The sequence below is a fragment of the Microtus pennsylvanicus genome, chromosome 14, assembly GCF_037038515.1.
Source record: "Microtus pennsylvanicus isolate mMicPen1 chromosome 14, mMicPen1.hap1, whole genome shotgun sequence".
In the NCBI taxonomy this organism is placed as follows: domain Eukaryota; kingdom Metazoa; phylum Chordata; class Mammalia; order Rodentia; family Cricetidae; genus Microtus; species Microtus pennsylvanicus.
The window spans coordinates 56311650-56339119 of NC_134592.1; the positions used below are offsets into that span (position 1 = coordinate 56311650).

Sequence of the window (27470 nt, forward strand, 5' to 3'; positions counted from 1 at the left end):
AGTTGCCTTTTTTTTGGAAACATTGGCCACTTTTCATTCTCTAATGTTCATTTAATCAATCTTGAAATTTTGCTAAGTGAATCACATGTTAGAATATTCTGGAAGCACAGATTAGCTTTTGTGTCATGGTGGAGTGCAGGAGAGGTGACAGGATGGATGGGCAGAGTTCTCACCTCATCTCATTTTAACAAGACTTCTTATGTGGAGCTTTTAATAAATATTTTACTAGAAAACTTAGGAATTGCTTCTCTAGACTCGCCCTCAGATTAACTGGCTTGTCTGAAGGATGTGCATTGCTTACTGGCAGTGCTAAGACCAGAATATGGCCTGCCGCTTAGAACAGCTTGTTAACACTGTTCAGGAATACAGCAGGCAAGCTGGTTTATTTGGTCTTGTCTCAGGTAAGCATGAGGGGTATAGTTGGCACTTGAATTCTTTATCTGTGTACTATAATTGGCAAGAATTGTTTATATGATGCTTATATATTTGTACCAGTTCTACTGTAACTTAAGCAGTTTTCAAGGCTAAAGTAATTCTTTAGAGAATACAGAGAAATCGTCCCCATGTTTCTTAGATTGACAGTAAGGAAATTTTAATGAAAAGGATGAATAATTGATAGCAGTCCTGGCTTTTAAAGTTCTTTTGGCAGTTTTTTCTAGGCCTATTTTGTGATGATTACAAGCTATGTTTTGTTATGATTCAATCTTAAGATGTTTATAAGATTGGGTTTCTTTACTCAACTTTCAAAGTAGACTTTCTAAAGTTACATTGAAAAAGAGGTTTGTTTTAATTCTAAAATACATTTGCCATTTTTGGAATATGAAAGTGCATCTTGTTGGTATTTTGGAAATTGTCTCTGTGTGCTCTCTAAGGAAATGTTAGTGTAAAGTCTGTGTTCCAGGATCTGTTGTAGGTGGAGCCCGAGAGGACGGGAATGATGCTGTGGTGGGCGTTGGCTCTGCTGAGGTCCCTCAATGTTAAGCTGTTTGCTGTTTCTTTCATCGTTTTAAAGGGCATTCTTCCCAAATATTTTTGCACTAGAATAAAGTATTTATTTCCTTAAAGATTTATCAGAGGCTTTGGATGAAGATGTAGACCCCACAAAATCTGCACTGTCTGCAGTTGCATCTTTGGCCGCTGCATGGCCACAGTTACACCAGGGTATGTGTGGGCTTTATTTTATTTTTGTTTGGCATTTTATTTTAATTTATAAAGGTATATTTACATTGCTGAATGTTCATTGTTTATTTTCTAAATGATTGTTTCATTTTTAACAATCTAGGCTGCAGTTTGAAAAGCTTGGATCTTGACAGCTGTACTCTTTCTGAAATACTGAGACTGCACATCTTAGCCTCGGGTGCTGATGTGACATCAGCAAACGCAAAGTACCGCTATCAGAAACGAGGGGGGTTTGATGCCACAGATGATGCCTGCATGGAGCTGCGACTGAGCAATCCTAGTCTGGTGAAGAAACTGTCCAGCACTTCTGTGTATGATTTGACACCAGGTAAGCTGCAAGTTGGAATTTTTCTAACCTGGTTTCTTCCTACCCAGCTCTTTTATCCAGACAACTAACAAGCCAACAAGAAATTCTGGGTATAGATCAGTCATTCAAGAAAATAAGAAAAAACAGTCCATTGTTGGTAGGATCCTTTGGTTTTGGTTTGTTTGTTTATTTTGAGGCAGGATCTCACTAGTAGCCCTGGCTGACCTTGAATTCACAAAGATCTGCCAGCCTCTGCCTCCCAGATGTTGGCATTAAACAAATGTGCCACCACATCTGCTACTCCTTGTTCTTTATTAGGAGCACAAGGTAGAAATTGTCAAACACTGTTTTTTTTTTCTTCTCATTGATAACATAGCATTTATCTATTTTGGCAGGAGAAAAAATGAAGATACTTCATGCTCTCTGTGGGAAGCTACTGACCCTAGTTTCTACTAGGGATTTCATTGAAGATTACGTTGATGTATTACGACAGGCCAAGCAGGAATTCCGAGAGCTCAAGGCAGAACAACACCGCAAAGAGCGAGAAGCCACAGCTGCTCGGTAAGCAGTGCCCACTCACTGGCGTGTTGAGAGCTGGTGGGGTGTTCTCAGAGCGTGGGGGTAGGTTTCCCCAGCATAGTTTGTAAAAGCATTTGGAGCACTTTCTATACCTTAGTAAAGACACGATGCTAAGTGAAACGTATCTTTGTCAGGTGGACTGTGATCTTTTATTTGACTTTCAGAATACGTAGAAGGAAAGAAGAAAAACTTAAGGAACAAGAACAGAAAATGAAAGAGAAACAAGAGAAACTGAAAGAGGATGAACAGCGGAATTCAGCTGCAGGTCTAGGGTATGGCTTAGTTTCATGCATGTGACTATTTATTCACCTCATATACAATAAAAGTAAAGAATAAGAATAAAAATCAGACACTTGAAACTCTAAAATGCTTTCAGAGTTTAGAAATTTAATTTTTTTTTTTTTTTTTTTTTTTTTTTTTGGTTTTTCGAGACAGGGTTTCTCTGTGGCTTTGGAGCCTGTCCTGGAACTAGCTCTTGTAGACCAGGCTGGTCTCGAACTCACAGAGATCCACCTGCCTCTGCCTCCCGAGTGCTGGGATTAAAGGCGTGCGCCACCACCGCCCGGCTTAGAAATTTAATTTTTTGTAATTATGTTAAAAAGCTTATGAAATTTATGTAGAGACTTCTATCAAGAATACATGGGTTAACTTTTTTAAATATTTGTCTATTTTTTTGTTATGTATACAATATTCTGTCTATGTGTATGTCTGCAGGCCAGAAGAGGGCACCAGGCCTCATTACAGATGGTTGTGAGCCACCATGTGGTTGCCAGGAATTGATCTCAGGACCTTTGGAAGAGCAGGCAATGCTCTTAACCATTGAGCCATCTCTCCAGCCCCCCCCCCTCATTTTTTAATATTTATTTATTATGTATACAATATTCTGTCTGTATGCCATTACAGATGGTTGTGAGCCACCATGTGGTTGCTGGGAATTGAACTCAGGACCTTTGGAAGAGCAGGCAATGCTCTTAACCTCTGAGCCATCTCTCCAGCCCCATGGGTTAATTTTTTATCCTAATTTTTGAGAATATAAGAACTCATTTTCTCTTTTCCTTTCTTCTCCTTTCCTCTTCTCTTCTCTTCAAGGCAGGTGTGTCTGTAGTCTTGGTTGTCCTGGAACTCATTCTGTAGACCAGGCTGCCTCTTGAGTACCAACACCACCCCCACCTGGCACATTTTCTCTTAAAATTAATGTCGTAAATGATAACTTTCTAGAAAACTTTCAGTGGTTATTTTTCTCCCTCTACGGCCACTCCAGCACAGTGCACACTATTTCACCGCCCTCTGTGCCTTACAGGGATTAGATTGAAAGGTTGATTTCCATCATCCTTTGCAGGTATCAAGATAGCCTCAAACATGAATCCTGTGCCTCTGCTTCCCAAGTATTAAGATTATAGGCACATGGTTGCCATGGGCAGTCTTTTGGGAAAAGAGAATGGGAAAGGGCTATTAATGAATATGAGGTTTTTCTATCAGAATAATTAAAATATTGTAGAATTAGATAGTGTTGGTGATTGTACAATGTCTTAATTACTGTTCTATTGCTGTGAGGAGACATAATGAGCAAGGCAACCCTTTAATTGTGGGCTTGCTTCCAGTTTCAGAAGGTTAACCCGCCATTGTCATGTTGGGAAGCAGGAGACCTGGTCCTTGAACAGTAGCTGATGGTTGTGGGTCCTTATTTCCAGGCAGGAGGCGGAGAGACAACTGCACCAGGCTGGTCTTTTTGAAACCTCAAAGCTCGCCTACAATGACACAACAAGGCCACATCTCCTAATCTTTCCCTAAACAATCTATGGACTAGGGGCTAGACATTCAAATGTCTGAGCCTGTGGAGGCCATTCTCATTCAAAACACCACAGGCAATCTTGGAAATATGCTAAAAACATCACTAAGTTGTTCCTTTGAAATAGTGATTTTTTTTCTTTTTTATGAGAAGAGATTTGTTTGTTTGTTTGTTTATTTATTTATTTTAGAGCCTGGTCTTTCTACAGAGCCCAAGTAGATCAGGGTGCCCTTGAACTCAAGAGATCTGCCCCTCTCTGCCTTCCAAGTGCTGGAGTTAAAGGCTTGGTTTTTATAGTATGTAAATTGTTTTTGGTTTTGTACTGGGTACTAAACCTAGGCTCTGGCAGGTGTTAAGCACGTGCTCTCCCTCTGATTACATCCTAGACCCCTCTCAGTCTTCTGAAAAAGAAATATTAGAACCAGGCATGGCGGCTTGCAGACTAGAGAAGGACGGCTGCTGTGAACTTAAAAGTCAGCCTGGACTACACAGCGGGTTACAGGTCATACTGACTCAACAAACAAACAAATGCACTTTCTCCTGTAGTTGTGTTTTGGGCAGGTTTTCATGTGGCCACAGCTGTCCTGAAACTCCTGCTTCAGCTTTGTCAAGTGTTAGAATTACAGGCGTACACTAACATACCTGACTTCTTCATATTTTAAAGTATTGTGTGTTACTGGGGGAAGGGCAGTGGAGTTCTTCTCCTTCCAGCTTTATGTGGATTCTGGGGCTCCAGCTCAGCTCATCAAGCTTACATGGCAAGCATCTTTACCCCTGAGCTATCTTGTCAGCTCCTTTCTGTTTTCTGTACTCATCCCGCCCCCCCTTATATGCCTTTTCCCTGTTTTTTCAATGAAAACAAAAGTAAGCCTGCAAAACCTCACTTTGTATGTAGAAACAAAAATGATAGCATGTACTTTGAGAGTCTTGCTGTTTACGCTGACTGGTCTGGTGCTCCCTGTGGCCCAGGTTGACCTCAGACTCAAGGCAGACTTTGTGCCCCAGCCTCGGGAGTACTAGAATTACAGTATACACCACTGCGTCCAGTTTAAATTGTGGAATTTACTCTGAAGTTCATATATTTTAGTTTAAATTGAGCAACATAATGGAATAAATGGGTTATGTTCATTCCACCCACTTACTGTACCTGCAGTATGGAGCTCCTTCCCAGGGAGTATGGCTCCCTATATTTTCCTACCCTGAACCATATCATCACCTAACCCGCCTCCTGAGTGGTTAAAGGGACTTTTCTACATCATCCGCGTTCCCAGCTGCCTCAGAGAGGACACAGCTTTCATCCCCAGCAGCCATTTGGTACTGCAGGCAGTCAATACGGTCTGTAACTCGAGTTCCTAGGGATCCAGCCCCTGTGGCCTCCACAGGTGGCAGGAGCATACATGGTGCATGTACATGCATGCATGCAGAACACGTGCAACTCTTCACTTTTCTCCACTGCTCTAGGACCAAGCAGGGTTTTTCTCTCCTTTTTCTCATCCATATCTTGAGACACTTTACTTTAAACTCATTCTTTTTCCTTTCAGGGAGGAAGGAAGGGAAGATTTTGACACTAGTACGGAGAGCAAAGAAATAGATGGGAAAGATCTGGACCCTGACGTGGTTACTGAGGATGAAGATGACCCAGGATCACTGAAAAGGAGCAGAAGACGTACAGAAGGTCATTTACTGTTTCTTAGCTAGGTCTCAATTCAGCTTACACTCACTGTGTAGCCAGAACTGACCTTGCCTCTAAATGGTGGGATTCTAAGAATATGCTGCATGAATATGTGTGGTGTCTAAACATCTGCCTTACAGCTCATGGTGAGCCATAAAAATGACCAGTTTGTTATAGAATGTTATAAAAACACTGTTGTATTTCTGGGATTGTTTTGTTTTGTATTTCATCAAGACATCATAGTACTCCTCACTACATAGTACATAACCCAGACTAGCCTGGAACTTACTTTCTTTTTCTTTTTCTTCTCCTTATCCTTCAAGACACCGTTTCTCTGTATAGCCCTGGCCATCCCAGAACTTGCTCTGTAGACCAGGCTGGCCTCGAACTCAGAGATTCTCACCTGACTCAACCTCCCAAGTGCAGGGATTGAACCACTATGCCTATCATATATAGATCAGTGTTTCCTAACTTGAAATGTTATTTGAGGGGGTGGGGACAGTTTGAGACAGGGTCTCACTCTGTGGCTCTGGCTGACTTGGAACTCACTGTAGACTAGGCTAGCCTCACCTGTCTCTGCCTTCTGAGTAACTTTAAATTTTAGTTAGCAAGTTTTTTTTTCTTAAATATTTATTTATTTATTATGTATACAATATGCTGTCTGTGTGTATGCCTGAAGGCCAGAAGAGGGCACCAGACCTCATTGCAGATGGTTGTGAGCCACCATGTGGTTGCTGGGAATTGAACTCAGGACCCCTCGAAGAGCAGGCAGTGTTCTTAACCTCTGAGCCATCTCTCCAGCCCCATAGTTAGCAAGTTTTATTATCTGGTTTTACTAGTTTTTCTCTATAATATATTAAAGCAATGGGCAGGCCTACACACAAAGATCTCTTGTTGTGTTTTCACATAATGTGTTCTGTGCATGCCAGAGAGGAGGAAATCTAGTGTATCTTATTCTTAGGACATCAGTTCTGGTCAGTAAGGCCCCAGCTTCAAATACAGCTGCAGTAACGGTTGGGCTTCAGTATGTGAATCAGTCCATAGCACACTAAATGGTGGCTAGCTTTGTATCTTTGTGTTCCATCTTTCTTTTCTTTCCTTCTTCTTCTTCTTCTTCTTCTTCTTCTTCTTCTTCTTCTTCTTCTTCTTCTTCTTCTTCTTCTTCTTCTTTCTTCTTTCTTCTTTCTTCTTTCTTCTTCATTGTTGTTGTTTTGAGATTGGGTTTCTCTGTGTAACCCTGGCTGTCCTGGAATTTACTTTGTAGATCAGACTAACCTTAAATGCAGAGATTCACCTGCCTCTGTCTCCCAAGTGGCTGTTACCTGGCATGTTTCATATTTCTTTAGTGAAAATATGAAATATAATGAGGCAAATGCCTTTAAGAGTTCAAGGCAAGTGGATCTCTGTGAGCTCCAGGCCAGCGAGGTCTATATAATGGGGCCCTGTCTCAAACAATAATAACAATAAAACCCCCCCAAAAAATAAAATATAATGATGATGTATTTTATTTCAACACAGGGAAAGTGGGTCAAAATGGCGTTAAGCAGTGTATGAAGCAGGAAGAGATGAGCTGCTATACAAAGCAGGAGCCTCCTCCTGCTGACGCAGAAGAAGCTGTGCGGCAAGAGCACCAACGGAAAGAGAAGGAACTCCTAGACAAGATCCAGAGTGCCATCGCCTGTACTAATATCTTCCCTTTGGGGCGAGACCGCCTGTACAGGCGATACTGGATTTTCCCTTCTATTCCCGGTTTGTTCATAGAAGAGGATTTTTCAGGTCTTACTGAAGACATGCTGTTGCCTAGACCTTCATCGTTTCGTCATAATGCACAGTCTCACGATCCTCAGGTTTCTGTTAAAGCTGAAGAGTCCTTCATGTCCGAATCTACCTCCAGCCTTGACCAAGGTCCATTCGATGATTCTATGCTATTGCCAAAACCAGTGCATAAGCCAAATCGGTGGTGCTTCTACAGTTCCCGGGAGCAGCTGGACCAGCTTATTGACGCTCTCAACTCGAGAGGACACAGGGAAAGTGCCTTAAAAGACACCCTTCTGCAGGAGAAGGGCAGGATATGTGCTCAGCTGGCCCACTTTTCTGAAGAGAAATTTCACTTTTCAGGTAAATTTTTATTTTGCTTTTTGAGTCAGGGTCTCCCTACATGCCCCAAGCTCTTCTGGAACTTGTAGAACAGCATGACTTTAAAACCCAAGAGATCCTGATGCCTCTGCCTCCCAAGTGCTGGAATTAAAGGCGCATACCACCATGCCTGGCTTTCAGGTAAAATTTCAGTGAAGACTATTGTGGGTTTTATTTTTCTTTTTCTCTTCCTCTAATCCTAATCATTAAGGATTAAATCTATTTCAAGCTGTTACTTACATATTAAGATAATGTTAGCTTTTTATTTGACCTTCTCCTAGTTTGCAAATGAGTGTGGGCTTATATTTCTTCATACAGCAAAGGCTTACAAAGTGTGTTTGTTGTCTGGTTCATGAGGAACCAACCACAGTGTGAGCAGGTCTTCTCGTTCTCTGTCAGAGACTGACTACTTGGCATTGCTATGGCAAAATTCTGCACCAAACAACCGGAGGGAAAACAGCGTGAGGCTGGGGGTTGGCAGGAGTGACCGAGCATCACCATTTCCCAAACTCCACTTCATGTTTAGCTGTGCGTTTCTGCATCTGCTCCCATCAGCTGCCCCAGGAAGCCTCTCTTCTGACTGGACAAGGCACTGATCTATGAGTATAGCAAAATAACATTAGGAATCATTTCATTGACTTTTTGCCACTCATGTTTAGCTCTATCCTAGGTCTCTGGGCCATCAGCTTTTGGTTCCTGACCCTCCAGACAGTGTCAGGCACAGTGACGACCTCTCCTGGAGCCAGGCCATTTTTATATTTTTCAACAGATCAGACACTCACCAATTGAAAGGATACAGTTTAGTGGTTGTCAGTATATTGCACGGGTATGGACAGTCATCCTCACAGGACATCTTAAAACATTTTTGTTGCCTCAAACAAGAATCTGGGCCAGGGAGATAGTTCAGCAGCTAAAAGAGCATAGCTTGTGATCCCAGTGGCCTGGGTTCAGTTCCCTGACCCACACTAAAAGCCAGGTGAGTGAGTCTGCTGTAGTGAGGTGGGGGGCAGGACAGGACCGTCAGCCGCTCGTTCACACACACAGTGCAGTGACAGATCACACACACACCGTCTAAGTTACCCATTTCTGGATAGGTGTTTTGTTTGTTTCTAGACTGTCTTGGGAAATGCTGCTGTAAATATTTACACGTTTTTGTGGCAATGGGGGTTTCCTTTGTGACGAATATACCTAGGGGTAAATTACTTTTCATGTAATAACTTTAAAACTCCAGGAACTATTAGTTTGTTTCCCAAAGCAGCTACATGTTTATTTTCCCACCCATGGTGTATGAAGGTTCTAGTTTCTCCACTTACCAGTAAATTAACTAGTTTTCTATTTCAGCCTTCGTTCAGGGTGTGAAGTCCCACTGAGGATCCATTTGTATAATTTCCTTAAATGTCTGTGAAATATTTTATCCATTTTGTAAATGGATTATTTGTCTTTTTACATGTATTATATGTCTATTTCTATTTGTGTGTATTTTTACGATAAGAGTTCTTTGTTCCGGATACAAGGCTGACTAGTATCAGTTTGATACAAGCTGGAGTCATCTGGGAAGAAAGCCATAACTGAGAAAATGCCTCCATGAGATTGGCCTGTAAGGAAGTCTGTAGGGCTTTTGATTGATGATTGATAGATATGGGAGGGCCCATCTCACTGCAGGAGGTGCCATGGCTAGGCAGGGGATCTTGGAGGATTTAAGGAATAGGTTAAGGAATCACGAGGAGTAAGCCAACAAGCAGCACTCTTCCATGGCTTCTGCTTCAGTTCCTACCTCCAGGTTTCTTCCTTGGGTTCCTGACCTGACTTCCTTCAGTGATGAACTGTGATTAAGCTGACATAAACCCTTTCCTCTCCAAGCTGCTGCTGGCCACGATGTTTTATAACAGCAACAGAAACCTCAAGACAAAGACCTTTACCAAGTTTATGGTTGTAACTGTTTAGGATTTACGGTGCTTTCATATTGATCATCTCAAAATCATGTCATGTAATGTGTTTATGGTTGTAACTATTGAGGACTTATGATTCTTTTATTTCAGTTACCTCAGAATCATGTCATGTTATGTTTTTATGTAGAAAATCTTAATGTAAGAGATATTTGGTTATTTCAGACAAACCTCAAGCTGACAGCAAGCCTGTTTCTTCTCGGGGACGATCCTCCAATGTATGCGACACATCACAGATGTCTGCAGAGAGGCAGCTCGAGCTGAGGCTCAGAGACTTTCTTTTGGACATTGAAGACAGAATCTATCAAGGGACATTAGGAGCAATCAAGGTTTGTCCCTCCTGATGTTTATAGCTTAGCTGGTATATGTAAATATTTCTGGATGTTTTATATTACCATCAGATGTTGAATTATATAAGGATATTATCTTCCTTAACCAACTCCTGCCTTCTCTGCTTAATCATATTGGTGGATGTCCCCTAAACCCCCCCTAACAGGGTCTGGTAACAACTCCAGGAAGTGCATCTCCAGGTGTTGGTTTCTGTATCTTTGAGACATGGCCTAACACTGTGTCCTTGATTGCCTGGAACTCTCCAGCTGCTGGACTTGCAGGCTCGCACCATCCTTCCTGTTATATATGCGTGTTTGTGCTTTTGCCATCATTTGTCACTTTTACTATGGCCAACTTGGTCATTTATAAAGGGGCTGCATAGATGGCTCAGCACTGGCTGTCCTTCTAGAAGCCCCGGTTTAACTAGTGGTAGCTCACAGCCTTCTGTAACTCCAGTCCAAGAGGATCTCACTCTCTCCTGGCCACCATGGACATTGGACACTTAAGTGGTGCATAGACTTATATGCAGACGGAACATTTGTACATTTTTGGTTTTGGTTTTGTTTTTTGAGACAGAGTTTCTCTGTGTAGCTTTGGAGAGAACCTGTCCTGGAACTCACTCTGTAGACCAGGCTGGCCTCGAACTCAGGATCTGCCTGCCTCTGTCTCCTGAGTGCTTGGGTTAAAGGCGTGTGCACCACTGCCCAGCTTAAATTTAAATTTTTAGGCCAGGTGGTGGCGGTGCACGCCTTTGGAGTTCGAGGCCAGCCTGGTCTAGAAGAGCTAGTTCCAGGACAGGAACCAAAAGCTACAGAGAAACCCTGTCTCAAAAATAAAAACAAAACAAAATAAATTTTTAAAAAATTGTGTAAAACTGGGTGTGGTAGCAATGGCCTTTAATTCCAGCACTTGGGAGGCTGAGACAGGTGAATCTTTGTGAGCTTGAGGGCAGCCTGGTCTACAAAGTGAGCTCCAGGACAAACCGGACCTACATGGAGAGAGCCTATTTCAAAAAAAAAAAAAAAAACAAATTTAGCATGATGGCTCACACCTGTAATCCCAGCCCTTTAGAAGTTGAAGCAGGAGGATCACCATGAGTTCAAAGCCAGCTTGGGCTACACTGTAAGACTGACTCACTTTCTCTCTCTCTCTCTTTCTCACACACAATATAATTTTTAAAAATAAACTACTAAAGCTTTCATCTACAAATTATATTAATTTCATTTCATAATTTATCAACTTTTTTCATTATTTATTTTAGGTTTTGAGTTTATTCTTGTTATATAATCCTAACTTCCTGCCAGTCTTTCTGCCACAGCCTCCTGAGTGCAGTAACTGTAATTTTTTAGGTGCCTTTTGATTCATTGTTTCTAGGATGTACATGAATTAATCTTACTTTTGTACTCTAAGTGCATATGTCTTAGAGTAATGTATTCCCATATTTCAGGGTTAATAAGTTTGGGTTTCGTTACAGGTTACAGATCGGCACGTCTGGAGATCGGCCTTAGAGAATGGACGGTATGAGCTGTTAAGTGAGGAAAGCAAGGAGAATGGAGTGATTAAAACTGTGAATGAAGACGTCGAGGAGATGGAAATTGAGCAAGCAAAGGTCATAGTGAGAGACAGGTACAGAGGCTCCTGCTCACCTCTGCAGTCTGCTATTCACTCACTTGTAATAGTTCTTTGAGATTGGGAAACTTTTCTCTCTCTCTCTCTCTCTCTCTCTCTCTCTTTTTTTTTTTTTTTTTTTTTTTTTGGCTTTTCAAGATAGGGTTTCTCTGTGTAACAGTCCAGGCTGGCCTCAAACTCACTGACATCCACCTGCCTCTGCCTCCCAAGTGCTAGGATTCCATGAGTGTGCCTTGCTGATTCCAGCTCTCCCTCCCCTCTTACATAGGTGTTGATACACTTGTGGGGTCTGGGGAGGTGGCTCAGTGGATAAAGCACTTGCCATACAAGTTTGGACCAAAGTTTTGAACAACCAGAACGTATATAGAGCTAGGCACATGCTCCTAGTGCTGTCACTGGCAGAATGGGAGGCAGAGACGGAATTCCTGGGAGTGCATGGCAGCCAGCCTGGCATCTGCAGTGGCAAACAAACCCTGGCTTGAAGGTAGAAGGCAACAACTGACACCTGAGGCTGTCCTCTCCTTCACTTAGGTGAGGGGCATGAGTGCGCACGCGCACACACACATGCACACACATGCGCACACGCACACACAACTGCACCTGAGGCTGTCCTCTCCTTCACTTAGGTGAGGGGCATGAGTGCGCACACGCACACACACACATGCACACACATGCGCACACGCACACACAACTGCACCTGAGGCTGTCCTCTCCTTCACTTAGGTGAGGGGCATGAGTGCGCACACGCACACACACACATGCACACACATGCGCACACGCACACACAACTGCACCTGAGGCTGTCCTCTCCTTCACTTAGGTGAGGGGCATGAGCGCGCACACATGTACACACACATGCACACACGCATGTGCACACACACATGCGCACGCACACATGCGCACGCACACACACACACTTTGGAAGGATGAGTAGGTCCAAGTTTCACCTGATTGTGATTTTCAGTACCATAAACTGTTGTTATTTTAATTGTAGACTTTTGGGGATTAAAACAGAAACTCCAAGTACCAGCAGTACACCGCAGTCAGTGAGCAATGTGGTTCATTATCTGGCTATGGCCCTCTTTCAAATAGAACAGGGCATTGAGCGGCGTTTCCTCAAAGCTCCACTTGGTGAGTATCTTCTTATTACTAATTATGTAAGAGCTCTACGGGCTGGCATGAAATTGATAGACTCATATAATGAGCTTGAAACTGTTTTTGCTGTTTAAAAGATGAGCTTTTTCAGGTAAGATGTATTTTAAATAATGCCTAGATACTAGATACTGCTTTCTGGCTTATTCTAAATAAACATTGTTCTAGTAAATGCTTTTAAGACTATTCCTTTTTGTGTAATGTTTCAAAAAGATTACCAAAATATATTATCCAGACTTCAAATAATGTAAATTATATAAAAACAGGATTTTCTAAGTGACTTAATTTTTTTTGTTATTGATTTAAATCTATATCATTTGAAGATTTGGCTTAAAAATAAGTATTACCCAAGAAATGTCCAGTCAGAAATATAAAGTGTTAGGACTATAGATGAGAATTTGTTCTGCCATTTGTAGTGTGTGTGTGTGTGTGTGTGTTGCTGGGGATTGTACCCAGGGCCTCATGCATGCCAGGAAAACACTCACTGAGCTGCAGTTTGTGGCTAGAATGAAAGAAATAATACTGTCTACCAGTTTTGGCTATTCATGCAATTATGCAATTTTTTTTCTTTTCTTTTTTTTCTTTTTTTTTTTTTTTGAGACAGGGTTTCTCTGTAGCTTTGGAGCTTGTCCTGGAACTAGCTCTTATAGACCAGGCTGGTCTTGAACTCACAGAGATCCGCTTGTCTCTACTGGGACTAAAGGTGTGCACCACCACCACCTGGTGCAATTATGCAATTTAATAGGCTTTTTAGGGCCAACCTAAGAACCTAATTAATATGTCTTCAGAAAATATGAATTTTAAATTCATCTTCGTCAGACTTTAATAAATCGTCATGTTAAAAAGATATGATAGCACACGCCTTTAATCTCAGTGCTAGCGAGGCAGGCAGGTGGGTCTCTGAGTTTAAGGCCAGCCTGGTCTACACATAGTCAGTTCTAGGCCAGTCAGGGCTGCATAGTGAGACTTTCTCTTTAATTTTTTTTCAAGAAGTTTATATTTCATTGGGATTATAGAGATTTTAAAAAATTCCTTTCTGGTCTCATTGGAAAGAGCAACCTAAATAAACTAAATTTGTTAAATAATTAATATTAATGTGATAAATGTGAGTATTAGAAATGAAATGTCAGAGCTAGATAGATGACTCATTGGTAAAGAGCACCCAGATTTGGTTCCAGGCACCAACATAGCAGCTCACAGCTGCCTGTAACTCCATATCCAGGGGATCCAGCACCCTCTGCTGGTCCCTGTGGGCACCAGGAGTACATGTGGCACACAGACAGACGGACAGACGTATAAAAATAAATAAGAATTTAAGTTTCTTTAAATAAGTGGTTCTTTCCTAAAGCTGCAACCTTTTAATACAGTTCCTCATGTTGTGATGAGGAACCATAAAATTATTTTTGTTGCTACTTCATAACTATGATTTTGTTACTGTTATGAATTGTAAATACCTGTACTTGCCAATAGTCTTAGGCAACCCCTCTGAAAGGTCATTCGACCCCAAAGAGGCTGCAGCCCACAGGTTGAGAACCATTGCTACAGACAGTACCATCCAATTTCAGAATGTGAATTTGTTCACACAATGTCCTTAGATCGAAGAATTCATAGCTAATACCTCAGTGTTATAAAGCTATTGATAGTTGTGTTATAACTTAAGAAATCCTATCACACTGACAGTGCAGTTGTAAAGCCTGATGTCACGGCATGCTTGGTTTTGCTGGGGTTTGGTTTGAGGACTGAGTGTTGGGCTCCACACATGCTCCCATGAGCTGTATCTTCTGCAGCCCTCTTCTTACTTTCTGTTTTAAGAAAGGGTCTCACTAAGTTCTCAGGATGATCCTGAACTCTTGTGTAGCGCGGGCAGGCCTTGAACTTGGTGTCCCTCCTGCCTTAATTACCCTCCTCTACACTGGTATTACAGGCCTGTACCATCAGACCAAAAGTTCCTCATGTTCCTTTGAATGGACTGATCAAAAAAGAAAGCTCAGGGGCTGGAGAGATGGCTCAGAGGTTAAGAGCATTGCCTGCTCTTCCAAAGGTCCTGAGTTCAATTCCCAGCAACCACATGGTGGCTCACAACCATCTGTAATGGGGTCTGGTACCCTCTTCTGGCCTGCAGGCATACACACAGACAGAATATTGTATACATAAAAAATAAATAAAATATATATAAAAAAAAGAATGCTGAGACTGGCAGACAGTGGAGCCTTGGCTGAGGTTTCAGACGGAAGATTCTCTGGACACTGGGATAGGGGTCGTTTGTGTGGCATATTGGACTAAGTCTGTGTGTGCTGATCAACTGAGCCTGGGAAGTCAACTAATTAATAGGACACCAGCACCACTGAGGTGAAGATGTCTCCATGCCAGCGGGACAGCAGAATCTCAGAACCTGCACACACAGGCTGTGTCCGGACAGGCTGTCTCGAGCTGACAACAGAACTTGGCAATGTGTAAAGTCTCATGGTACTGGTTTTGAAGGCTTGAGGGAGCCGATGGAGAGTGGTTGAGGCCTAGCATCGTGTGGTAAGGTTGCCTGGGGAACGGCCAGGAGAGATCAGCCTCAGTTGCAGTGGAGACCCCAGATACTGGAGATGGCAGGGCCATGGCATATCCATCAAGGACAACAGCAGGTATGGAAAAAGAGTTCAGGAGACTCCTCACCAACCCGGAGATCCCACCCATTGCCTCAGAAGTTGTTAGATTCCTTGTATCCCATAAAAGGTTTTGTCACTCTCTGAACTAAGACAGAGATTTAAGAGAAGCCTCTAATCTTCTTGAGGCTAGCCTTGAAAACCTCCAAGAAAAAAGTTGCTTATACCTTCAGAGGAGAAATGAGATCTGGTTGTTTAGTTTACCTGTAGCAATTTCTTGAGGAGTTTATCAAGACCAGAAAAGCAGAAGAGAAGCAAGACATATTTTGCCCTTGGTAGCCATATATCCTAGAGAACCAGTGAGCTGTACTTGGTAGCCATGTATCCTAGAGAACCAGGGAGGTGTACTTGGCTTGTTGAAGCTTGTTGTGGTAAAGGAAGCAAATTTGTGTGCAGCTGTGATCCAGCACTTACGTGGAGGCCGCCCTAGGGTATGTGGGAGCCTGAGACTCCCATGGGCCACAGGAGGCCCTGTCTCAACAAAGGGCTGGGGCGGGGGTTTGGATCTCTGGCACTCATGTAAAAGCAGGATAGTGGTGGGCCAACAATCTCAGTGCTGAACAGACATAGATGATCTCAATCTTACGATGTAGCCAAAGGTGACCCTGAGCTGCTGACCCTCCACTTTGTTCCCCTAGAACTGGGATTACACTGACAAAACCGGGGGTGGATGGCTCATGCCTCTAAATATGAGGCCAGCCCCTGAGCTACCTTATCTTAAAACTTTCACAAACCCATGAATCCTTCACACTCCTTTCCAAGACTAAAACCTTCTCATAATTGACCTTTCTTCCACTCTAACATGTTGGCCATTCTTCAACCTTATTTCTTACCATTACCAAATAAGGATTTGTGTCCAAATTTATCCAGAAAGATTTCTTCATGATCTTTTAGCTATCAGTGCTTGTGGGTCCTTCCTTGGAGGTCCTGTTCATTCATGCCCAGAGCTTTCCATGAAGCCTTTTAACAGAGTCAAGATAAACACAGAGTGAGCGGGCAGAGATAAAGCCAGTGTGCTAGTTAGTAAATCACAAACTCCAAAGGTAGAGATGAGCTGAAATTGAAATTCAGAATTTAACTAGTTTATATACTGTCGATAAAGGTACCTTGGGGTATGAGCTAGTTCGGGATTAGCGTAGTTTTGTAGTGTGTGTGAAATCCTTGGTCTAATCTCCAACAACACTAGATACATGGAAAGATGAAGGTGGGAAAAAAGTGTCCACTTACATCCTAAATGTATTTGCCCTTAATGCCCTCTTCATTTTCTCTAGCTCTGAAGACTCATTTGAAGTTCTCTTTAGTTCTTATTTCTTTGTTGTTTTGGTTATGCTGGGGATCAAACCTCAGATCTATGCATGGTACGCACATGCTCCGTCACTGAATTGCACATCTCCTGTTTCCAAGTGAGCAGAGCAAATGTAGAAAAATAAGAAAGAACTCAAGTGGGGAGGGTTCTGAGAAAGGAATGCCCAATTTAAACTCTTACATAAAACATATTAAACATAGTTTTTCATATTTGGTTTCATTATTAGTCTCATTCTTACAGTTTTCACAGTATTTTATTTCCACAATAAAATCATGCAAGCTTTTGGTTTGGTGGTGTATGGATGTGTGTTGTTGGGGGTGGAAAACCAGGACTGCAGTGCAAAACAAGCATTCTACTTCGGAGCTGTTCACTCAAACCTTTCGTGGGGTTTGGTTCTCTTTATGTTTAGTTTTGTTTGCTTTAATTAGTATTATTGTTGCGGGGTGCACTTACACCTGTGTGCACCCCAGCATAGTATAGAGGTCAGAGGACACTCTCCATTGGTCCTTCCTTCCACTTGGGGTCCCAGGATCTAACTTAGGTCATCAGGCGTCCATGGCAGGCACATTTACCTGCTGAGCCCTCTTGCTGGCTTGGATTTTTATTTATTTTGTTTTGTTTTGTTTCTTTGGTTGATTTAGTTTGGGGGGCATTTTTGTTTTGTTTTTGAGATAGTACCCCAGAATGGCCTTGAACTTAAAATGTCACCCAGGCTGTCCTGTGGTTGAACCCTTGCCTCAGTCTCTTGAGTGCAGGACTAATATCAGTGTTGGTGTGGTGAACTCTCAGCAGTCTGCACAGTGGTCTAGTATACTAGAACATCAGCTCAAAAGAAACCTCATGTGTTCATACTGAAATGAGAACACATGAGGTTCAGTCATTCTTCTGGCAATGAGAAAGTACATACTTGATCCAAAGGAAGGGTAACTTAATCAGTTTTAAATCAGATCAAGATTCAATACAAAGACTAGATTGGGAACACATTGCCTAAATTCTTTTCTCTTTTAACTATTATAATCTTCAAGCCTTCAGTTTGGATTTAAGTAATTCCTTATGTCATTAAAAATGTGACTCCACAGATGGAACATTAGGTGTGGGGAGTTTGAGAGTGAGGCAGTCTTGTTCCATTGCAACCCAGACTAACCTGGAACTCATTGCATAGTCCAGCCTGGAATCACAGAGAATTTTAGTTTTCAATATTAAGCATAATCTTTTTGACAAACATAAGAAACATGAAATTAAAAAAGGAATTCCAGGAGACACTTGTGTTTGCCCAGGAACCTCAGTCACTTTTCCTCTCTTTTAAGATGGCAGTGACAGCGGACGTTCTTATAAAACTGTCCTGGACCGTTGGAGAGAGTCCCTCCTTTCCTCTGCCAGTCTATCCCAAGTCTTTCTTCATTTATCAACCTTGGATCGCAGTGTGATGTGGTCTAAATCTATACTGAACGCGCGTTGCAAGATCTGCCGGAAGAAGGGTGATGCTGAGAACATGGTCCTCTGTGATGGCTGTGACCGCGGCCATCACACCTACTGCGTCCGGCCGAAACTTAAGGTATTTACCTTCCTCTGTTGCCCACATCGGAACTGAGGTCCACACCAGTAGATGATGGTCATCTCTGTGATTTGTTCAGGCCATTCCTGAAGGAGATTGGTTTTGTCCAGAGTGCCGACCAAAGCAGCGCTCCAGGAGACTTTCCTCTAGGCAGAGACCGTCTCTGGAAAGTGATGAAGAGATGGAAGAGAGCATGGAAGGTGACGACGAAGTTGATGATGAAGAAGGCGAGAGTGAGGAGGAAGAGTATGAGGTAGAACAAGATGAAGAGGACTCCGAAGAGGAGGAAGAACTCAGGTGAGTCCAGTTTGCCACGTGAGGGTGGTCCAGCCTGTGACTCTCAAACCCACACACAATACTTGGGGACATAACTGTTTGAAAAATAACATATCTGAAACTGCTTGTGCTTTTCATGTATTATATATAACTCGAAGTATTTCCAAGGTGGGTATTGCTGATCTAAGCAGACCACACTGTATTCTTGTACTCCTGCCCCATTATCGTTAACAACTCCTTGGAGACAGACTATCACTCGGGCTGCTGCACGGCTTTTGCAGTGGGCTTTTCCTGCTGTGGTAACACTGGGGTGGTCTCCCTTTCTCTTTTCCCCTCAAGCAGTCTCACATTGTTGCTCAGGTAGACTCGAACTTGAAGTAATCCTGCCTTGGCCTCCTGAGTGCTCAGATTACAGACATGCACAATCATACTTGCTGCATAGATATATCTAGTAGGCAGATGTTTCTATCCACTGGTTCTCCATCAGTAGTCCTAGATAGAGTCACAACAAGAGAATGTCATATTGTATTCTTTGTTCTTGTTCTAAGCTCACCCTCCAATCTAAACATTTGTACCAATCTCATGGAATCAAGAGGCTGAGTATGGCAAGGTGCCCGAGAGCTGTCCAGTTCAGAAAGGCCATTCATTGTCAGAGGAGAATAATTAATAAAATCCCCCCTTTTATTGTTATTAAGGTTTTTTCTCTTTTATTATTTGAGAATTTCATACATATGTGTTCATCAAATCAACTACAATTTTATTTTTTGTTTTTCAAGATAGGATTTTTCTGTAGCTCTGGCTGTCCTGAAATTCGCTCTGTAGACCAGGCTGGCCTCGAACTCACAGAGGTCCGCCTGCCTCTGCCCCCTGAGTGATGGGATTAAAAGATGTGTGCAACCATTGCCTAGCTTGTTTTTTTTTTTAAGAGTGTCAGCTAGTAGAGACCATCTACCATATAAAGCTTTTGAAGACAATATCATATTAAACTTAGCAATAAAGAATCTGGGGAGCCTGGAAAGATGGCTGTTGTTTGATTTTCTTTTACTCTAGCCCCACATTGGAAATGTTGTTTCCAAAATGTTGTTTGTTTGTTTTACTCTTAACTCTTTGCTCTTTTGGGGGCTCACAACCCAGCTCCCAAACAAATCACACACATGGAGACTTATTCTTTCTTATAAATTGCCTGGCCTTAGCTTGGCTTGTTTCTAGCTTGTTTCTAGCCAGGCTTTCTTATCTTAAATTAGCCCATCTACCTTTTGCCTCTGAGCGTTTTTCTTTTCTTCTATATATCTTGCTTTCTCTCTTCCTCCGTGGCTGGCTGGGTGGCTGGCACCTGACATCCTCTTCACCTTGTTCTCTTGCTCCTTTTTCTGTTCCCAGATTTCTCCTCCTATTTAGTCTGTCTGCCAGCCCCCCTCCCATCCTTGCTCCTGCCTCGCTATTGCCTGTTTATCTCTTTATTAGACCATCAGGTGTTTCAGGCAGGCAAAGAATCGCAGCTTCACAGAATTAAACAAATGCAGCATAAACAAAAGCAACACATCTTTACATCATTAAACAAATGGTCCACAGCGTAAACAAATGTAACACATCTTAAAATAATTTCCCATAACACCCACACAGCAGGGTGCCCTGGGATCGGAATGTGGAGAAGGAAGGTCCCAGAGGCTTGCTGGCTAGCTAGTCTAGTCTCATTAGCCGGTCCCAGCTTTAGTGAGAGACCCTGTCTCAAAACGTAAGACACCCAGTGTTGATCTCTGGCCTCCACATGTCCATGCAGGTCTCTGCAGCTGAACTGCATATACACACATGAGCGACATACGCTCAGAAAATCAGCTGGTCAGTCATTTCGGAAATTCTTACCAAGGTTGCAGGTTAAATAGAAGTATGTAAAGAGACCAGTTCAGTCTAGTTTTGTATTTGCAGTCAGAATCATAAAGTAATAAAGAGGTTCTTGGCTTGGTCTTCATGAACCACAGGTTTGAGGCCTACTTCAGTGTCAGCCACTGGCAGAACCATCAGCCGCTTCTGTGTTGATGGTGATGACATGGAGGAAAAAACAATGCAAGTCTTCCATGTTCAAGAGCATTGGCCCGGTCTGTTTGCCAGTATCCTAAGGATGTTATTAGTTTATCACAATTCAGGACTTGATTTTCATGATGATGTCCTAGTTGGTCACCTGAAAAATAAGTGTCCTCCACTGTTTGAGAGAAGCACATGGAAGCACAGTTTAGATTTCCATGAAAACTTGTCTCTAAACGGAAGAACTGATTCTAGGATAAGGTTCAGTTACATGCCAGAGTAATTTATCCATAGCCCTGAGTACAAGGAACCATACACAAGCTCACCATAGTCTGTACAATAATCGTGTTTTCCAACAATTTTTGTAGCCCACCCAAACGAGGAAGACCACAAGTCAGATTGCCAATTAAAACAAGAGGGAGACTTAGCTCTTCTTTCTCAAGTCGCAGCCAGCGACAAGACCCCGGGCGGTACCCCTCAAGGAGTCAGCAGAGCACACCCAAAACCACTGCTTCTAAGACTGCTGGCAGGAACCTAAGGAAGATCAGATCTGCTCCTCCTACAGAAACTCGTTCGTTAAGAAATGCTAGTCGTTCGACTCGCCAGAGTCCTGGTGCACTGCGAGCGGATATGCTTGTGGAACTGCTGAGTCCTCGTGGAAAACGCAGAGTACGGAAGAGTGCTGATAGCACCCCAGAACACAGCCCCAGCATCGCCAACTTCAGAGTCGGCACCTCGAGATCAAGCGTGCACTTGATACCTTTAAATACCGATGCAGGGCTTTCTCTCCAAGACAGCGACTCTAAGAGAAGAGGCAGGAAGAGACAGTCTACAGGTATGAAGTTCAGCTTACACTCAAGATAGCTGAGTCGTGGTCAGGTTTTAAAAGCTGTTCCTATGATACACAAAGCATCCTGATCTAAAGTGGATGTCATTGAAGAGGCCGCTATTGCTGAGTACAGGCGAAGCACACTAGAGGTCTCTGCTGGCATGGGGCATTGTATGTACTCAGTTTGAAAAGTGTGTGTGTGTGTGTGTGTGTGTGTAGGTCAGAGGAGGCATAAACCACTATACCTGGCTTTTTACATGAGTGCTTGGGATCAAACTGAGATCCTCATGTTTGCAAGGCAGGCATTTTACTGGAGAGCTCTCTTTAGCCTTTAGTATTTCATAAAAACAAAAATATATACAGGTGCCTGCTGAGGTCAGAGAGTCTTGGATCCCCTGGAACTGAAATTACAGGCAGTTGTGAGTCATCTGATAACAGGTGTTGAGAACCAGACCCAGGTCCTCTGGAGGGTAGTTAGCGCTCTTAGCCAGCAGGCCATCTCTCTGGTCCTAGGAGTCCTTGGAAGGGAGTTGTTTGTTTTTCTTTTTTGAGGCAGGGTTTCTTTGTATAGCCCTGGCTGTTCTGGAATTAGTTCCATAGTCCAAGTTGGCCTTGAACTCACAGAGATCCACCTGCGTTTGCCTCCCAAGTGCTGGGTTTAAAGGTGTGCAACCACCATCACCTCACCCTAGTATTCCATTTTTAATGGAGGAAATTAGTCAGTTTTTGAACACACAGTATAACAAAACACTTTTCAGAGCTAGGGTCATACCCTAGTGGTGAAATACTTGCCTCATGCATTTCATTTTCTTTTTCCTTCCTCAGAACACAGGAATCACCACTAAACAAGAATATTACATTATTTGATGAGATTACCCTCTGTAGCTGGGTATTGTACCACACACCTTTAATCCCAGCACTCAGGAAGCAGAAGCAGGTGGTCAGCTTGGTCTACATAGTGAGCTCCAGGACATTCAGGGCTACCTAGAGAGACCCTTGTTTCACAAAACAACAAAGATTACCCTTTGAAATACTAGACTGTAATGGTGCAGTAGTATTTTCATGAACTGGTCACTTAGATTTTTATTACAAATTTTGTTTATAGTAATCTTTACATCATCATCTTTTAGCATAGTGTTGGCTGGTTGGTACTAGCCAGGTTCCATCTCCAGTCCCTGTTTGGTTCATTGACTTGTGGGTTCGTTGGTTAATTGAGATAATGTTACACTGTGCACGACTGCAAACTCAGTGCTTCCTGAGCCTCCCAGGCTGAGAGTACAACCAAGATGGAAGAGCCATAAGATACGACTACCAATAGAAACCTCAGACCTAGCCGGGCAGTGGTGGCTCACATCTTTAATCCCAGCACTCCAGGGTGCAGAGGCTGGAGGATCTCTTTGAGTTCAAGGACAGCCTGGTCTACAAGAGCTAGTTCCAGGACAGGCTCCAGAGCTACAGAGAAACCCTGCCTGTGGGGGAGGAGGGGCTCAGACCTCCAGGCAGCTAGACACATGCACCTCTGCACACACATGCAGGCATGTGCACATACATTTACAACATACACACGTGAAAGGCAAAAATCTCAGTGTAAAGTGTCTATTTTCTATTGAAATTTGACTTTTATGTCTGTTAGCAGCTTAACTTACAATCGCTATTTTGCTTTGATGCTGTCTAAATGTCTTGTCTTCCTTACCCAGAGTCGTCTCCTGTGCCACTGAACCGAAGAAGTTCTGGCCGACAAGGCGGCGTTCATGAGTTGTCCGCCTTTGAACAGCTTGTTGTGGAATTGGTGCGGCATGATGATAGCTGGCCCTTTCTGAAACTTGTCTCTAAAATCCAGGTAACACTCCAACTAGACCTTATAAGATACATTCATATATTACATGATTTACATTTATATCATATCTTTATGGAAAATTTGAAATTATCAAAACACCTGATCCTTCCCAAAAGCCCACAGCTGGAACGTTGCTTTCAATGCGGAACAGAACTGAGGCTTCAGAGCATTGCCTTTAGCCCTCCTGATCGCGTCACTATTTGGGGTTTTTTTAGACAAGGTCTCATAAGGCCAGGCTGGTCTCAGATGCTTATGATTTATGCACTTTTAGTTTTTATGAGTGTTTGTATGCATGTGTACCATGTGTGAGCAATGCCTGAAAAGGCCAGAAGAGGGCATCAGACCCCCTGGAACTTGATTGTGAACCACCATGTGGGTGCTGAGAACTTGAACCCAGATCCTCTGCAAGAGCAGTAAATACTCTTAACCACTGAGCCGTCTCTCCAGCCCCGTAGCTCATTCTTTTAATGATGACACTTTCCTAAAATAATTTTTTGCTTTATATAACTATTCATTGAATGAATCCAATTAAATATCATTAATGGTATTTCCCTTATATGTTAAAAATTAGTAATCAGACTACAACATGCTTTAGAATTGTTTTAGAGAGCATATTAAAGCATACCTGAGAGCCAGATGTGTGTGCCTTTGATCCCAACACTGGGGAGGCAGAGGCAGGCAGATCTCTTGAGTTTGAGGCCAGCCCGGTCTACATAGTGAGTTCCAGAACAGCCAGAGCTATATAGTGAGACCCTGTCCCCTGTCTCAAAAAAAAAAGAAAGAAAGAAAGAAAGAAAGAAAGAAAGGAAGAAAGAAAGAAAGAAACAGGGAAATATTGGATCCCACCTCAGATATCTTTTTTTTTTAACTTAAATGGTCTGGGCTGATTCCTAGCCATTGGTTTGCATCTTGACAAGTCCCCAAGGTGAAGGTGTGGCCCTGGTCTGTGGACACACAGAAAGAATGCGACAACAGGGTAAGGGTACAGGTCTCTAGTAGAAATTACAGTAGCAGAGCCGGAGGGATGGCTCAGCAGGTGAGAGCTCTTCCAGAGGACCCGTATAACAGCTTACAACCATCTGTAACTTCAGTTCCCAGGATCCAACTCCCTCCTTCTGGCCTCCACAGGCACCAGGAATGCACATGGTATACACACATACACACACAAGGAAACACACACACATAATATAACAATAATATCCCGGTGGTGGGGACACAGAGGCAGGTGGATCTCTGAGTTCAAGGACAGCCTAGTCTGTGAGCAAGGTCCAGGACAGCCAGAACTTCACAGAGAAATCCTGTCATGGGTGGCGGGGGAGGGGGTGTCCAAATAAATAAATAAATAAATCTTCTTTCCAAAGGCAGAGCTAGAGAGATGGCTAGGCATTTAAGAGTCTTGCTGCTCTTCAGAGAGTGAAAGAACAGCTCCCGGTGCCTTAACTACAGCTCCAGAGAATCAGTGCCTTCTGACCTATCGTACATAAGCATACTCAGGCACACAGGTAGACATAACGAAGTGAAATTCTAAAAGTTTAATAGCATTTTAGAAGCAGGAAAAGAAGGATGTTGGTTGAGCATTTTCAGGGGCAAGAGTAGCTGGAATAAAATATTATTTGGGATTGTTATATATTAGGACTTGCCACTGAAAATGACATGATTTCAGTGCAGAGACATACTCAGTACAAGACTGTACACAGTGAAATTTAATAAGATCCAGAGTGATGCATGCTTGGGATGCTAAGGTTGGGAGTCGTAGGAAACTCAGAAGGAGAAATCGGGATTTGAGCATGCTCACATTTCCCAATAAAGGGTTTGTAGATAAGGGCCGAGAGACGACGGTGTGGGGAATGGACAGTGTCGTTGATGTAGAGGTTGGGGCACCATCATATAGTCAAGACTTCTTGTCGCTGTGGAGCAGAGGTTTCTGAATGAAGAAATGATCAGAGGCTGGAGAGGTAGTTCCAAGGTTAAGAGCACCCGCTGTGCAAACGTGAGGGCCAGAGTTCAGATCTCAGTGCCAAGTTGGGCCTTGCACACATGCCTTTATCTCCAGCTCCAAGAAGAGCAGAGACAGATGAGCCAGGTACTGGTGGTGCATGCCATTAATCCCAGCACTCAGAGGCACTGGACCTGGACTACAGAGTTCCAGATAGCCGAGGCTGTTACATAGAGAAACCCTGCCTCGCAGGAGAAAAAGAAAGAAAAGAAAATATTATTGTCATTTATTATCAGTTTATAGGGAAAACCATGAATAAAACTTGTTTCTTTTCATAATAAAGTACATTTATGATGGTATCAAACAAGCTTCTACATCGTCATAATTACTCAAAGTTTGACATATCTTCAATGGAATAATATTCATAAATTGAATTGATTGCTTTTCAGGTATCAAATTCATTTAACCATCATTATGTCCAGTAATCTTTTTATACTGTGAAATACTGAATTGTTTTTCAGGTCCCAGACTACTATGACATCATTAAGAAGCCCATTGCCTTAAATATAATTCGAGAAAAAGTAAATAAATGTGAATATAAATTAGCATGTGAGTAGCTTATATTTTGCTTTTATTGTTTTTAAGAGATGATGCTGTTTCTTTTGTTTTCGGTGTCCATTAGTATGGCTGGGTGGCTGGCGGCCCATGCAGCCCCTCGCATGCTTGTTTGTGCACACTGAAGTGAGAGGTGGTTGGGCTACGTGGGTAGACATTCACAGAGTCTTATCTTAATGGGAGGAGTGGCGTTAGCCAAGAGCTCTGTAATACATAATGCATATTGGAGTTCCCCCAAGACAACTTTAAAATATTTATAACTGAGCAGTTTTGAGCCCAAGTTCTGCTACCTTTCCTAAGGCTCTTTCCCAGCTTCCATTGTCCTACTGTTGTCTAGCATACGAAGTTTGTTTCTGATGTTTGTGGTTTCGTTCTAATCTTGCTTGTTTCTCTCTCCAGCTGAGTTTATTGATGATATCGAGTTAATGTTTTCGAACTGCTTTGAGTACAACCCTCGGAACACGAGTGAAGCAAAAGCTGGAACTCGGCTTCAAGCATTTTTTCATATTCAAGCTCAAAAGCTTGGACTCCATGTCTCGCCCAGTAATGTGGACCAGGGTAGCACGCCACTAGCTGCAAAAAAGTCACGGGTCTAGTTTTGTCCTTCTAAAGGCTATATGTGAATAAAAACAGGAATCGTTCATAAAAATGGAACATTAAATCATGCTCTAAAGCAGATATGTGTTTAAAGCAATAACAGCTGGTCAACCACAGCCAGGCGTGGCCTGCACTGTCTTCTCAGTTTTCATACTAAGCACTCAGGAGAATGTAGGAAAGAGTTCCTTTGCTACAGTTTTTGTTCAGTATCTACTAAGTTTAATAGATGTTTTGGATACAGTACTGGTTTACAGAAGTTTTGTACATTTTGAGATCATTCATGTGTTCAGGTAATTTGGAAAATATTTTTTCATCTATGATTTATTTTGTCATTGACCTTTTAGGAGTTACGATTTTAAAGAGGATTTATCTGCACAGATGAGTCTTCCAAGAGCACAGTGTAGAGAAAGTATATGTCTTAAGACTTGTTTAATGAGCACATTGTTTCAACACTACACATGAATGGATCCAATTTTCTATCCCTGACTTGCTGTAGCCAGTGCTGACTGAATTTATTAACTAGATATTTATTTAGCATTCAAAGTCATTTGTGAATTTGTTTTGTATTTATAAAATTTATACTTGGAAAATGTTCTTTAATTTTTTAAAACATTTTACTATGTTTTTGTTTTATCTCTCAAACATTTTTAATGATTTAAAAATAAAAATGTCCCCCTCTCTCCTCCCTAGCAGTTCCCCGGTTTTACAGATAAGTTTCTGTGTACAACTTTTCTAAGTGTACAAATAAAATGATACATTTTTTCACATTTTCTGAATTCTGAAGTTTTTTTCAAGTTGAAATCAGACTTTTAGACATTAATAAATACAGATCATAGAAACCATGCATACAGTGTTTTTGTTGTCTGGGTGAGAGATGTCTCCAGCTGGTAGAAGTAATATTCTTGTGCATACTCTCATTAAGAGGAAGGAAGCCTGTTGAATCCTGAGATTGCAGGCACATAGCACTGTGCCTGACTGCAACTAAATTCTTGGTTTCTGTGGTCTGGGTGGCACAGGCTGTAATTGTAGTCCTTGCTATGCTGAAGCAAGGGAGGATCATCATAGTTCAGGGCCAACCTGGGCCACACAGTGAGAACCTGTCTGTGGTCGTTTGATGCAAATAT

The 27470-nt window shown here is 42.4% G+C and overlaps 1 protein-coding gene across 3 annotated transcripts in view; it reads left to right on the plus strand.

The window, feature by feature from the left end:
- The window catches only part of Baz1a (bromodomain adjacent to zinc finger domain 1A), a 75930-nt gene extending 48817 nt beyond the window's left edge, over nt 1-27113 (plus strand). For 2 of the 3 annotated variants that reach the window (XM_075947439.1, XM_075947440.1), the window contains exons 13-27: nt 1066-1161; nt 1283-1507; nt 1882-2047; nt 2230-2337; nt 5396-5529; nt 7045-7644; nt 9774-9937; nt 11413-11564; nt 12562-12698; nt 17987-18234; nt 18314-18531; nt 20901-21367; nt 23059-23201; nt 25656-25743; nt 26149-27113. In XM_075947439.1, the coding sequence (XP_075803554.1) occupies nt 1066-1161; nt 1283-1507; nt 1882-2047; nt 2230-2337; nt 5396-5529; nt 7045-7644; nt 9774-9937; nt 11413-11564; nt 12562-12698; nt 17987-18234; nt 18314-18531; nt 20901-21367; nt 23059-23201; nt 25656-25743; nt 26149-26345 (3143 nt within the window). In that variant the 3' untranslated portion in view covers nt 26346-27113. The remainder of the gene's footprint in view (nt 1-1065; nt 1162-1282; nt 1508-1881; nt 2048-2229; nt 2338-5395; nt 5530-7044; nt 7645-9773; nt 9938-11412; nt 11565-12561; nt 12699-17986; nt 18235-18313; nt 18532-20900; nt 21368-23058; nt 23202-25655; nt 25744-26148) is intronic. The other variant, XM_075947441.1, reaches the window with a different exon arrangement.
- Nucleotides 27114-27470: the final 357 nt, after the last annotated feature.